The 15,057-nt window shown below is 45.6% G+C and overlaps 1 protein-coding gene across 3 annotated transcripts in view; it reads right to left on the bottom strand.

The window, feature by feature from the left end:
* The window catches only part of MTM1 (myotubularin 1), a 98,835-nt gene that overhangs the window by 57,952 nt on the left and 25,826 nt on the right, over positions 1-15,057 (bottom strand). For all 3 annotated transcript variants that reach the window (XM_081221465.1, XM_081221464.1, XM_081221466.1), the window contains exons 3-4: positions 12,711-12,783; positions 10,944-11,038 (exon numbers count right to left, since the gene is read on the bottom strand). In XM_081221465.1, the coding sequence (XP_081077591.1) occupies positions 10,944-11,038; positions 12,711-12,783 (168 nt within the window). The remainder of the gene's footprint in view (positions 1-10,943; positions 11,039-12,710; positions 12,784-15,057) is intronic.

Below are 15,057 nucleotides of genomic sequence, written 5' to 3' on the forward strand. Positions count from 1 at the left end.
TGAATTCCAAATGCTTAGAGATTAAAGACACTACTCAGTAACCATGTACATATGTAGCTGCATATTATAGTGTATTTACTTCTCAATATAATCTAGTTATTAAAAATAAACTATCAAGGGACTTCCCTGATGGTCCAATGGTTAAGGATCCATCTTCCAATGCAGGAGACGCAGGTTTGACCCCTGATTCAATCCCAGGGTAAGATCCCACACGCTGCAGGGCAACTAAGCCTGCGTGCTGCAACTACTGAGCTCGCGCGCTCTAGAGCCCACACGCCACAACTACAGAAGCCTGCAGGCCACAACGAAGAGCCAGTGCAGACAAAATTAAAAAAATATATATTAAAAAAATACTATCAGGCTTCCCTGGTGGCACAGTAGTTAAGAATCCGCCTGCCAATGCAGGGGACACGGGTTCGAGCCCTGGTCCGGGAGGATCCCACATGCCTGGAGCAACTAAGCCTGTGCACCACAATTACTGAGCCTGCACTCTAGAGCCGGCGAGCCACAACTGCTGAGCCCACATGCCGCAACTACTGAAGCCTGCACGCCTAGAGCTCGTGCTCTGCAACAAGAGAAGCCACCACAATAAGAAGCCCGTGTACCGCAACGAAGAGTAGCCCTCGCTCGCCACAGCTAGAGAAAGCCCACGCGCAGCAACAAAGACCCAATGCGGCCAAAAATAAATAAAAATAATAATAATAAAAAATACTATCAAGCAGTCTGTTACTATGCTTAGATTATATTGAAATTTACGAGTGTCTATTCAACTGTACTCCTAAATATCAGACTTGTACCTAAAAATACATAGAGTAGACAATAAATAAAAGTCTGATATCCTCATATCAAGATGGAAGCAAGAATGCAAATTTAAAAAGCAGAAGGATTAGAAGTGAGTGAGACCTTACTGTTCTTTGTCCCTGCAGCGAGAAAATTCCTATAGCTCTGATTACCCTGACCCAACACAAGGCAGAAAATGGGACACCGAGGAGAACCAGCCAGCTCCTGACCAAAGGCACCCACAGTCTAATGAGGCTAACCTGCCACGTTCTCCCCGAATGACAGGTTCAAGATCAGATAACCCAGCGAGCCCAACTGGAAGATCCAGGAATAGGAAAATTAGCCTTACTCTCTAGAAACCTGAGTCATCACTATCTAAGTATCATTAAATATTTAAAGATTCCCAAAGGTCCATTCTAACTCAAAATCCATTCCTCTGTACCTGTACGTATCTAAAATAGCTGAGAAGTAAATGTAACAGCTTAAAAGATGCAATCTTTTGCCTTCTCTCTCGAGTGCATACTGAGTAACAGAAACTACTGGATGCTAGGGACCACGGAGAGAAATAAGATGTAGGTGCTGCCCTCACAGAGCTCAAGGCCCAGTCTGGGAAATGAGACACATGTACGCAAATAGCCACAATGCTAGGTTGTAAGTGCCAAGAGTCATTTTAAAAAATCCAGATGAAGTGGATCGGGAGGTCAGAGAGGGCAGGACGATTTTTTACGGATGGGGTCACAGGATGGTTCTGCTGTGACGGCAGTGTTAAAGATGATCCTTAAAGGGTGGAATAACAGCAGCTGGAGACTGGCCTTCCAAAACCAGGTAACAGTGACAGTGGCTACACGTGTGGGAAGCATGGGAATTTTATTTTAAAAAAACAAAAACAAAACCAAATGGGCCAGGTTTAAGACCAGGTGGCAAGGGAATCCCCAGGGCTTGAATCAGGGTGACTGGGATCTAGGAAATGTGTCTTGGGCAGAGGAGTGCAATGACATAATGTTGCTGCATGCAGATGCATCCAGCAGCGCTGAGCTCTCCGCACCAGCACAGGGAGGGTCCACCCATTCCCTGCAGTCCCGGAAGCTAATGTTTCAGTGCAAGTGAGAGGATCACCATGCGGATCTGAAAGAGGAGAGTGTCCGAGGTGGAAAGCAAAAGAAGGAGGTGAGCCACGGGGAAGCATCACAGAGGCAGGCCCAAGTGTCTGGGACAATGGTGGTCCCACCAAGAGACATGAAGGGCATAGCAGGGGGTTCTGGAGAAAGATTCACATTGTGAATTTCAGACACACTGGGTTTGAGTGCCTAAACACCCTGGGTTTGGAATCTTAAAAAAAAAAAAAAAGTCATGAGGAACCTAGGGGCAGGATGGGAATAAAGATGCAGACCAACTAGAGAATGGACTTGAGGATATGGGGAGGGGGAAGGGTAAGCTGGGACAAAGTGAGAGAGTGGCATGGACATATATACACTACCAAACGTAAAATAGCTAGCTAGTGGGAAGCAGCCGCACAGCACAGGGAGATCAGCTGGGTGCTTTGTGACCACCTAGAGGGGTGGGATAGGGAGGGTGGGAGGGAGACGCAAGAGGGAGGGGATATGGGGATATATGTATACATATAGCTGATTCACTTTGTTATACAGCAGAAACTAACACACCATGGTAAAACAATTATACTCCAATAAAGATGTTTTAAAAAATAGAATAAAATAAAGTGAAAAAAATAAAAATAAACACCCTGGTTTGACTGATAATCAAGTACAGATATCCAGGAGACAGCTGGAAATGCAGAAGTGGAAGATCCCAAAGGCCCCTCAAACTCAAAATGCCCAGAACTAAGCGCATGATGTTTCTCTCTCCAAACTACATCTTCCTGTCTCAGTGGCTAGCACTCCATCCGTCCAGTGACAAAAGCTGGAAACCTACAAGTCATCTTTGACATTCCCTTTTCCACTAGCCTTAATCCAATCTCCATGTTTACTTCTTAAATCCATCTTGAATCTGTCTGCGCCTCTCCAATTCTACCAGCCACTTCTCTGGGCCACTGGAATAGACGCAGGGCTCTCTTTGCATCTACTTCTGCTCCCTTACAATCTGCCTACTGCACAGCAGCCCAGGTCATCTTCTACAGAAGTAAATGTGATGCTACCATCCCTCTGCTTAAACCATTTCCAAAGCTTCTCATTGCTCGACTCTAAAAACCTAAATCCTTAACGGGGTCTACAAGGGCTAGGTCATCTGGCCACTACCCCCATCTCCTGCTCATCCCTTGCTGTTCTCCCAACCCCCAACCCAGCCACACCATCACTTTTTCATGTTCCCTTTGGTCCCAGGTCCTCTCCTGTGCTGTCCTCTCAGCTTACTATCTCTGACCCAGCCCACGCCAAGCATCTAGGGAACTGCTATTCATTCTTCAGACCATGGGTCAAGCATCATGTTCTCAGGTCAATTTCCCAGGCTCCTCAAACGACTGCCCTCCTGCACTGCTCCCAGGCAATACTTAGCATAGCTTGTTGTTACACCCTGGTGTGATTATCTGATTCATGTCTGTCAGTCCCCCCGGAACCAAAAGCTTCATGAGGGCGACACCGTGTCTGTTGTGCATGCCACTCTATCCAAGTGCCTGGCATGGTGCTTGGCACACAGCAGGCTCTCAAATAGTGAATAAAGGATGAAAGATCAGGTCTGGCGCTATAGAGTTGGAAAGCAACTGACAAGTGAGAAAGAAGAGGGTAAGGACAGGGGAAATAGACATTTAGGGGGTGGGAAGGAGAAATGAACTGCAATAAAGGCAAAAGGACGCATGGAGAAAAGGACAAAGAAAGCAGGAGTAACCAGCAATACTGACTGATCGCTGCAGAGAAGGTATAGAGCTGAGAGTCTACCAAGGTCTACAGAATTGAGCAATCAAAGCAGAGCTTTAACAGGGAGCAGGAGCCAGACCACGAGGTGAAGGAGTTAACAGTCCGGAAGCAGCAGCAGTGTGTGTGGACTCATTTTTTAAAAAGTCTAGCAAGGAAGGGGAAGAAAGAGGATAGTATTGTAGTATCAGGGTAGCAGGGATGCAAGAAGGTGTTTTAAAATAAAGAGACTTGAGCAGGTCTGCGGGCTGGAGAGCCAGTGAAAACCACACATGTAAGACACAGAGTAACTGGTGGGGCACTAGGGCTCCAGAGGGACTAGAAGCAGAAAGGCTCCCTTTGTAAAAGAAGACATCTAGTTCCTTCCTCTGAGGTGGCAGAGGAGGAGGAAAATAATTTATGGGAGCTCAGCAAGGATGACTTTTAACTTTGCAACAAAGCAAGAGATGAGGTCTGCAAAGGAGCTCAGAGGGGTCTGTCACTGGTGTGGTGGGGAGTGTGAGGAGAACTCGGTCTGAGATGGAGAGAATTGCCAAAGCAGCCACGAGCCCCTTTCTGAGGTCTGAAAGCCCGAACTTGTAGTGGAGCTAAATAATTACCTAAATCCACTGTGTGGCTTTCAACAGGAGGGCTCAGTAGCACACAGCCTCTCGAGCTTGGTGACTGGCAAATTGGGAATGGATGGCAACAAGGGGCAAGGGGACCTGGGGTATCAGCAGGGACTGTTTTAACCTGAAGATCTCAGTCGTTTTTCAGCAGCAAAATAAAGAGACGATTTAAGACTGAAATTTAAAAGAAAACCTATAGTACAAATCCTACGTTCCCAGTGACGCTCCTACTTACACACACTCTAGGATGTTTCATTATTATAGTCTTTTTAGCACTAGTTCACCTCTTTTAAAATGAAAAAAGGTGCTAACTCCATTAGACAGAAGGAACTAAAAAAGGACAATGTTGAAAAGTTTCCAGCGTATTTTTTTTTGAAAAGAAGAATACTATAGGAACCCTTTTTGTTCATGCTTGTAATAAAGTGGGAGGCAGTACAGGTCTGCCACTCAGGTGAGATGCCCAGCTCTTGGGTGGCATGATACCACGCACCTGCCCAATGCTCATTTCAGAACCAGATATTTGAGAGGCAGATACGAGGGCCATCCATCCACCTTGATTCTCCAAGTCCCATCTCCGCACTGGTAAATCATCAAAAAGCAAAGTCAACAGACCCCAGCCTGCTAGGCCCTCACAGAAATACCTTTACCCAGTAAAAGTTAACATGTGTTCTGTCCTTAAAGAGGGTCTTGGATGGTATTCAAGAACCTTTAGGTAATACTCTGCCTAAAGAATGAAATCACTATGGTCCTATCTCTTAGAGGAAACCCTAATGACAAATTTCTCCTTGAATTTAATCCAGGAAGGACATACTGTTTCCGACGGTCAGATAATGAAAAGTGTATACACGACACGCTGCTCATCCCCCCAGCAGTCCTAAGGGTTATCATCTGCTCATCTGTGCATCTCTGGAACTCCATCCTATTTTTAAAGAGGGGTTTGTGGAATGACCGGGAGTGAGACCTAGGAACTTTCAGATGGTATCTACCACTGATGGGGAGGGGGGAAAAGGATTTCTTCAGCTGCGGGGTAGATCCACAGATGTTTATGTTATTCTTTACAAAGTTTCTATGTTAAATATTTCAAAATAATTTTTTTATTTTTTTTTTGTGGTACGTGGGCCTCTCACTGTTGTGGCCTCTCCCACTGCGGAGCACAGGCTCCGGACGCGCAGGCTCAGCGGCCATGGCTCACGGGCCCAGCCGCCCAGCGGCATGTGGGATCTTCCCAGACCAGGGCACGAACCCGCGTCTCCTGCATCAGCAGGCGGACTCTCAACCACTGCGCCACCAGGGAAGCCCCAAAATAATGTTTTTAAAAGTGGGGGTGTGAATGGCAGAGATGGGTGGGGATGAATATGTATGAGTTCTAGTGGAGAAAACAGCCAGGGCAGAGAAGCGGAGGGCCGGTTTAGGGAACAGTGAGTAGGGTACCTGTGCCAGCATGCGGGGTGTACAGAGAAGAGAGGTGGGGAGGCGACTCAGGGCTGAGCTACAGAGGACCAAGAACACTGAGGAATCTGAAATGAGGGAGGAAAGGAGCCACTGAGAGTTTCCAAGTGGGGGGCGGGGAGAATGTCTGTAAGAATGTCTGTGGGAGCCAGAGAGAACGCAGTGGGGAGAAGATGCCGGCAGGGATGGGACAATGAAGACTGCAGAGGAGAACGGAGGAGGGGGGAGGAGGTGACTCCACGGTGACTAGAAGAAGAGTAGCACCATCAAGAGAAGCAAGAAGACCCAAAGAAGGAAGTGGCAAGGAGAAAAAGCAGGAGAGTTTTGGCTCAGCCGTGCACCTGGGATGCCAGGTGGAAAGTCAAGGGATCTCCAGCAGGTAGTGAGAAAGGAGAAGCTGGGGCCCGAAGAAAGGTCGGTGCTAGAAAACCAGGAGCGGGCTGGGCGGACTAGGGAAGGGGCCGGGCGGTGGCTGCTTTGCCCAGCAGCTGCCGTCAGCCAGGCTGAGTGTGTGGGCAAGAGCTCGGCAGGCCCTAAGGAGCTTTGCTGACACACAGTGCTAACTGGAGAGAAGCGAGTGCAGCCGGGAAGTGGAGGAAGCCGTGGGGAGAATGAATAGAGAGAAGTGTGCTGAGGGCCTGGGAGCTGCAGAAGTTTCCACCAGGGAGTGGAAGGGGGGGTGGAAGCAAGAGCAAGACAGGGGCCATCTGCACAGCCTCTGTTCTCGCCGGGGCTCCCAGCCGCCTCCCATGGCCACCCTCTGGGGCCTCTGTTCCTTCTTTATCTCACTGAACCTTGCAACATTTCACTCCCTTGTCTACTCCCTTCCTTCTAGAGATTTCGCTCTTCTCCCCACTTCCACCAAAGCCTCATCTTACAAGCCTGTCCTCTGCTCTGACTGCGGCTTCTTCCTCTCCCCGCCCCGGAGAGCCAGGCCCCCCGAGGCTCCCTCCGCAGCCGCATCTCTGTTGGTCATTTGGTCCCCTCAGGTAACCCTGTGGCTAGACCCGGCTGTTACGGACACCCGCACGCTCATCACTTCAGCGCCTTCAGACTCGTGTTTCCAATGGCTCCTGAGCCATTTCCACTTCGCACTCACGCAGCTGTAAGTCTGCACATTCAGACTTGTCTCCCGGGGGCTCAGCTCCAACCCACTCCTTCTCCTGTGATGTCTATTTCCACGAATGGGAGCAGCTGCAACCACTCAAGCCCAAAACCACAGGGATCACTGTCGACTTGTCTTCCCTTGGACTCCCAACTCCAAATGCCACCCAGATCCTCCTGCCTGGCTCACGGCTGTTCCCTCCTTTCTACTGCAACGTGGGCTGGATTAGGACCTGCTTGCCTGGAAAACGGAGATCACTTCCTGGTGGTCTCCCTGCCTCCAGTCTCCCCCTCCCCCAATCTGTCACACACGCTGCGACCCAACCTCCCTTCCTGCAACGCATGTGCCCTTCCCCACGTGACACACACACTGCTGAATGGTGACTGATGACATGCTAGAGGCTGGCGAGGCTTCCAGCTTCGTCTCCTCCCTTCCCCTCCACACTCCCGCTCCAGCACATCCCTCGGCCACTGCCGCAGTATACAGGGTCCCTCCGTAGCCCTAGACAAGCAACGTGCAAAAGCGCCCTGTGGAGCCTCCTCCCTCCTGCCCTCCTGTCCAGGAAACGGTCCCCGATCTTCGAGACTTGGTTGGAACATCACCTCCTCTACAAGGCATTCTGTGACTCAGTGTAGAGTTAACCCGCCTCTCCCTTGTAACCTAATGGAACGATGCACCCGCCGTGGGCTTTGCCACACATGCTCGTCTCCGTGTCGCGCACGCGGCAACGTGGCAGACTCACCCGGGCGCTCAGTGAGTGTTTCTGGGATAAGGATACGGCCGCATGAATGAACAAAGGGTCAATCTGTCTTTCTCACCCACCACAGCACCTGGGCCCGAAGTATTCCTGCGAGGGAAACTGGAAGCGGTCTTGCCCCCGGGGAGTCCACAGATGACAGAGTATTACAGGCCTAAATAGCCCCACTGGAGTCACGAGATCGAACGCAAGCCAAACCCCTGAAGGTCAAAAGGCGGCTATGGGATTTCTCAATGCCAAACGCAACGGTGGTGTTCAGGACCACCAGGTCTCGCCACTAGTGAAGGCCAGAGAGTGTGACAAATAAATACGGCTGAATTCCTTCCCTGCCACGCGCCATGCTCCATCCTAGGCCTCACGGCTCGGCGGCCAACAGACACAAAGCATCCCTGGCCTCGGATGGACAGGAACAAGGCAAAGCAGTGAAATATACAAAATAGGAGGCAGTGGCAAGTGCTCAGGAGAAACAAACAAACATGAAAGGGGGAAAGGAGGAGGGGGAGGGGTTGGGAACCTTTAGAGCCAGTGGGCAGGGGAAGTTTCCCAGCAATAAGTGTGAACATGGGGACATGAACACAGAGAAGGAGTGAGGCCTTCGGCGGAAGCCTCCAGGGAGGACACGATTTTTGAGGTGGGTTCTGAGGGACGAGAGGGCTTCCAGGCACAGTGAAAACAGCCCAGAAGGGCCTCAGGTGCTGGGAAGAGGGCTGGGGCTTTGTGCAGCTGGACAACAGCACGGGGAGAGGCGGTGTGAGTCGAGGCAAGGGAAGTCAGAAGGATTTTTCTGCCACGTGAAGGAGAGTGGATTTTATGCTGCGGGCAATGGGGATCCAACAAGAGTTTTCAGAGTGGAGGGGGGAGGCCCCAAAGGACGCCCAGGGGAAGAAGGCCGCGTGACAGTCCAAAAACCATGGTGCGTCTACTGCCCGGAACATCAGGGGCAGGGAAGCTGCCCTTGACACCTGACGAAACAGGACAGCTGACTCCCGAGGCAGGCCGTGCTCCCACTGCAGTGTTTACATACCTGAACCACACAGGTGTCCACTTCAAAAGGCCAGTGAGATGGCGGCTCTTTGTCAAACACATGAGAAACATTCGCATTTTGCAGCAGAATCCACAATTAATGTTCTTATTTAGGACTTTGAGATACACTGTGATGACTGTGTTTTGAGGCTTCTGCATAACCACCCAAATGGCTTGCTTTATATGATGTTTTCTGCCATTAACTGCTTGTTTTTAAACTTGGACTAAATGATGTGGCCAATTGGTCAAAATATTTATGTAAAACTTGGTAGAAGAAGAAAAAGATTAGCAGTCAGTGTCAAATGGGCATTTTATTCACCCACTCCGCGCTAATCCCTGGCCTCTGGAGTGCTGTATGAAAACGAAATAAATAAAGTTGGCCAAGTGTCGCCCAATTACAAAAGTAATGTATGCTCACACCAAGTGGGAGGAGGAAAACAAAAGCATATGTAATTCCACCGTGCAACAATTGCAAGTACTAAACCTTTTGGTGTATTTCTTTCTGGTTTCTTTTCGACAGATAGTTTTTGTCTGGTTTCCACAGTTGAGATCACAGAACAGACACAATCTTGTCACGACACCGCAGTTTAAATAATTTCCCCAGTTCATCACCAGTGACAGCATGAAATGGAACCGGGCATGTGTGGCTGGTCAACAACTTGCTCTAATTCGATTTTTGATGATTCTCGCATATATTAGCATAAAATCTCTCAGTGTGTCCCAATTTGACACTTGGAAGCTGTACAGAATGAGTCTCACTTTGGCTGGCCATATTGTATTGTATAGTACAGTATAGTATAATATCATATAATGTTATATTATACTTTTGTTAGTTCAGCCTACAGGTATGTTAACTTTTTAACCAATCCCATCCAATTACTGGATCAAATAAGCTTGAGCCCCTGTAAAGACAGACCTCTTCCATCTTTCACCAATACAACTGGTTTTTATGAAGTAACTGTTATCTACGCTAAATTTTACATTAGCAGTTTCACTACAATATCTTAGCCGATTAAGACTACTTCAAACCCCTTCCCCTTCCCTATAACCCCCTTCCAAGTTAAAGGCTTGTTACCAGTTACACAGTCTGTCAGTAATACTCCCAACGGGTTTCTTTCTTTCCTGGGTACATAATCATCTGTTCAAATGATAAATTCTACAATTGTTGCCAACTGTTGCCAAGGGTTGACATACAGCTCACTGCTCTGTTAATTTCCAGAATCTTCTTTCACATTCTGGAAAACTAAAACATTTGTTCAGCTCCAGTCTTGCTTAGAAGCCTGAAGAGAGTCACATAAATAAAATGCCCAATCTCAGGCCCATGGGGGTCTAGGAACACTACAGAAGTGGGCTCTCACAGCTAAGGCAATAAGAGTAATAAACAGCGTTTTTCAGAATTTGGACACAAAGATGAACGTAATTTTTTAAAAATCAAAAGGTGCAAACTAATCTAGAATAGAACTGTCCTGAAGAAATTCTGAGGTAAAAGCAGTGAAACAAAAGCTAGATTCCCCCAACACTCTCAACATCTCCTGCGTTTAAGCTGATGTTGGGCTCCTCTTCCATGTGCCCCGGACCTATTTATCCCTCCTCGATCCAGCCCATCAAAATACAGCTGCCCCTTCAGGCTGGCCTGGGCAACAGCAACCCACCACATCCACCACAGGCCCTTCTGGGACAGCCTCAGCAGCTGTTCATTCATTCTTTCCCTTCTGGAGCATCTCGTCTCCATCACATTGTTCCACCAATGGAACATTCCTTGAAATACCATGGCAAACATCTTATGGCCGTGGAATGAGAAGGTAGAGTGGCACTAGGCCACACCATAGTCATTCTAGTTCTAAACTGCTACCTGGTGTTCTGTAATTGAACACTTGGAAAGTTCTAGAGCAGTGGGCCTTAAGGGATTTACATCAGATTCACACAGATCAGCATCCTCATCTGTGATGTTTTAAAAAATGACCGCTGTGCCTGGACCACAAGCCTGAACATTCGGATGCAGTACATCATGGCATCTGTAGTGGCTGCTAAGCGCCGCAAGTGGTTCTCATCGGTGCTTCTGGTAAAGAACCACTGTTCTACACCTAACTAACTTCTCCAAACTAGCAAATGGGTACAGTTACAAAACTCCCCTTCCCCAGATTATCAAGGACAAAACTTATTTTAATTCACTCTATTCCTACATATACAGGTGTTAGTGTTAAATGAGCTTTGCATAAGCCAAAAATTAAGAGTTGAGAAGCAAATATACCCCCATGTTAATGTGATCCACAGTCAATCTTGCAAGGTAGAAGAGAAACAGTTTAGCATTATCTTTAACAGTTAGGGTCATCTTTATGGTCTTAGATTCTACTTACCGTTTCCAAACTTCTTAAATAAAGACGATAATTTGTGATGTAAACTCTTCCCTTAATGGGGCCATTGAAAGGACATATGTAAATAACTTCTTTGTCTATTAAGATAAAAAAAGTACCCTAAAATAATGGAAATATATACCAAGATACACAACAAATGGCACTAATTTAATATAAACTATTTGGCTAAGAATAACTACAATTAAAAAGAAAGTCACTGAAAAGGTCTGAAGGAAGCACTGGCAATGCTTCTACATTACCATGCTAGGTCGAATGGGGCTGCCACTACCTAGGGACAAGGTGATAACAGCTGGAGAGCAGAAGTGAAAGAGGGTACTGACGCTGCTACCCTCAGGTGGTTGTCAAGGTAACTCGTGAACTGCAGACTTCAACCAGAAGATGGCAATTCATGTAGGAGAGTCTCACGGACTCACCACCAGTTCGGCTTTGAGGTCTGCCAAACCTCTAATCACACAAAACATCATGATGCTTTTAATAAATGAATGTCAGCAGTAGAAATGTTTAGTCTATTCTTTCTCTTTTAATAGGCCAGAGAAGAGTGGAGCTAGATTCATTTCACATATTAAGTGAGATGAAACAGATGGCCAAGAAATCAGTACATCTTTGGTAGAATCAAACATAAGGAGAAACTAAATCAGGAGAGTTGAGCTGTTATAATAAAATATATCTGTGTCTTATCTTTCAAGGATGTCCTTGAATGTGTTAATGGCATTTGTTTATTTATCTATTTATTTATTCATAGTAATTTTGAAATCCCTTTCTCCTCAGTTGCTAAATGAAGAATACCCAGTAAGGCTACTTCATGCTCATTCAGTCAGTTACTACCTCAGTGAAGGTTCTGGCACTGATACAGAGCACCAAAACTTTATATATGAAGACCATCAAAAGTAAGCTATCCTCTTTGTTCTTATCCAGAAATTGGGATGGACACACGCCACTGGTTTCCTTTCCAAGACTAGGATCACGTGCGCAAGTCCGTGGACATGGAATACTTTCTCATGGTGCATGGCTAACTCATTCACACGGGTACCACGTCTATGACCTTAATCTGATCAGCACCATGCTTTTGGCCATTTAAGCTAAACAACCCAGATCTTAGTAAATAAAACGAAAGGTTCTCTGAAACCATGGTAACTGTATCATCACCAAATGGGAATCTGAGAGGGGGATGTTGACTCTAATAAAAAATGTGAATGCCCACAACAGGAGCACTTCACTTAGAAGCTGTCAGGTGCTTCTGGATTCTTAAGCCAGAACGATCTAGTCTTTCCAAAGTAGATACCTCCCTCATAATATGAATTTATAATGAAGAAAATAAGCCAACGATCAGAATGTTACATCAACATAACTAACTTCAGCTATCTGGCAAATGAAAGATATTTTAAACCACTGTGGTCTCCTATATTTCAAAGAAGAGAATACTTGGACTTTAAGCCTCTAAGTTGAGGCATTTTAAAGCATACATCATAGACTGGAAAACCTTAATACCATTTTGTTCTTATCACCTCAAACCATAAGAGCTTACAGCTCCAATAAGAGACTTTCAAGAGCTAATCCACATTTTTTTCCCAAAATAATTCTGTCTTTGGTACAGAGAAAAAAATATCACTATCCTGGAGAGCATGAAGCTCTTGAGAGAACTCTTTGATCAAGAAATGTAACTTCGAAAGAGTCCGTAGGATTGAAGCCACCTGACCCTGCTGGACCTCTCATCAATGTACAAAAATCCCAACTTCACAGGCTCCTTACCAGTGATGCGGGTTTCTCCGGGAAGTCGAGGAAGAGCCTCGCCGATGTCCCGATTAACTCCATCCCTAGAAGTCTGGAAACAAAATGGTGCCATCAGGAGTAATGACATTACATGTGCACAGGATTTTAAGCAACCAAACAGAAATATCGTTTTCAAAGAAAAAAATTAGAGAAATAGTGACCATTATAGAAAATTGGCACAGAAAATCAAAACAACTAAAAAGGGCTTCCCTGGTGGCGCAGTGGTTGAGAGTCCGCCTGCTGATGCAGGGGACACGGGTTCGTGCCCCGGTCCGGGAGGATCCCACATGCCGCGGAGCGGCTGGGCCCGTGAGCCATGGCCGCTGAGCCTGCGCGTCCGGAGCCTGTGCTCCGCAGCGGGAGAGGCCACAACAGTGAGAGGCCCGCGTACCGCAAAAAAACAAACAAACAAACAAACAAAAGACTAAAAAATACAACTTAGCATTCAACATTCATTAGCTGTGTTAATGTTCAGTCTGTAAATAACATTAGCACGCTTTTCAATGATATTAATTAAACACCCCTTCCAAGCACTTTATAGTTAACAGTGTTCAGGAAAGTGATAAAAAGTAAATATTAAGTGTATTCTATAGATATACATATACTGTGGCAGCTTTTTTTTCATATTAAATATTTAGTCCTATTTTGTTGAGAGAAGGAATGAAAACTTGATTTCAATGGGGCCTTAACTGAGCAACAGTAATTACAGCATCTTCTCACGACACCAGAAAATAAGTTACTACACACTGGGTTTCCTATTTTATTAAGATCTTTCTTCATGTAGGTGACTATATAAGAGGACGGGGTGGCCTGTCATTGAACTTTTGAGCCTACAAGGGCCTTGGGAACCATCTACACACAAATTCTTCATGTGACTTTACTACGTCTCTAGGCCTCCTGGCTCCACATGCATGGTCCTCATTCAATCACCGCAGCCGCTCTGCCAGGCAGGCAAAGTATTAGCCACTAAAAGTGAAGGTGAGTTCTGAGAGGCTCATTTGCTATGTGACTTGGATGCCTGGGAAAGGAGTCTTTCAATCTATTCAGCTGCCCCAGCGGATCAGTGCCAGGCACATCACTAACATCTGTTTGGGCAAAAGGTTTTTTCATTGCTGTTTTTCATTCATTTTTTTCTAGTTGTTTTCCAAAGTCACACTGCAATTATTTCATGTATGAAGCTAGTAATCCTTGCCTCAAAGGAGTTTTCGTGAATATTAAGTGAAACAAACTGCACAAGCACACTTCTGAGAATTACCAAGGGCTATGTAAATGTAAAGTATTCTGAAACGAGAGAAATGCGGCTTGTGTATTTAGGTGAGAGATAAGCTGTCAAAGAGGGGGCTCTGCTGGATTTTTAATGGTTTTAGTCTTTTTATTCAGGTACAAAGTGAAAATTCCTAGCTAATTTTCAATATGTTCTAGTGCTTGTAAGCTAAGCATTTTATAAATCGGAGGGTAAGGCAAACTGTTCCCAGCCAGGAATGCCTTCTTCAATGAGGAGCAAAAACCACACGTTTTATATAAACAATAAGACTGGAAAGAAATTATCGTCCTCCGTTAACACTGCCTCAAACTAAAAACAAGTATAACGAGCAAATTTAATATTCATACAGCCTTTAAATGCCACAGTTCTGGGTCAGGAGAAGAAAGGGTAATTCAGCCACAACATAAGGGAAACAAATGTCTATTAACACAGGAAAACATGGGATTAACAGAAGATGTACTTTCACAGTAGAGTAACGTTACACAAAGACTTACAATTACCTTCTTGAAGTTACTCTTGTGTTTAGAACTGATCCTTGTACCATAACAATACTAAAATACAATAAAGACTTTTATAATTTGGGGATGAAAAGGTCCTTACAAACATGACACCAAAAGCAGAAAATGTAAGAAAAGACTGATGATGTGGTCACATAAAAATTTAAACCTCTGTATTTCAAAATCCAAACACATAAATATAATTAAAAGGCTAACAGTAAACTAGGAAAAAGTCTTATATGTTATTATTATATGTATTATAAAGAATAATATATATTATAAAGAGTTGACCGTCATAATTTATAAAGAACGCTTATAAATCAACAGAAAAGGATACCCCAAACACCCCAAAACGCAAATAGGCAAAGGACATAGACAGCCACTTCACAAAACAATTACAAATGGACAAGAAACACACCTTTAAAACAAACAAACAAAAAAAAAGGTACCCTTGTTAGTACTCAGGGAAATACAAATTAAAAGACACTAGTTGGCTCCCTTCTGATTGCTTGGGTATCTCTCTACACTGCTTGTGGATGTGTCAATGAACCTCTCTGGTGGATAA

The sequence above is a fragment of the Mesoplodon bidens genome, assembly GCF_964165515.1.
Source record: "Mesoplodon bidens genome assembly, chromosome: X".
Taxonomy (NCBI): Eukaryota; Metazoa; Chordata; class Mammalia; order Artiodactyla; family Ziphiidae; genus Mesoplodon; species Mesoplodon bidens.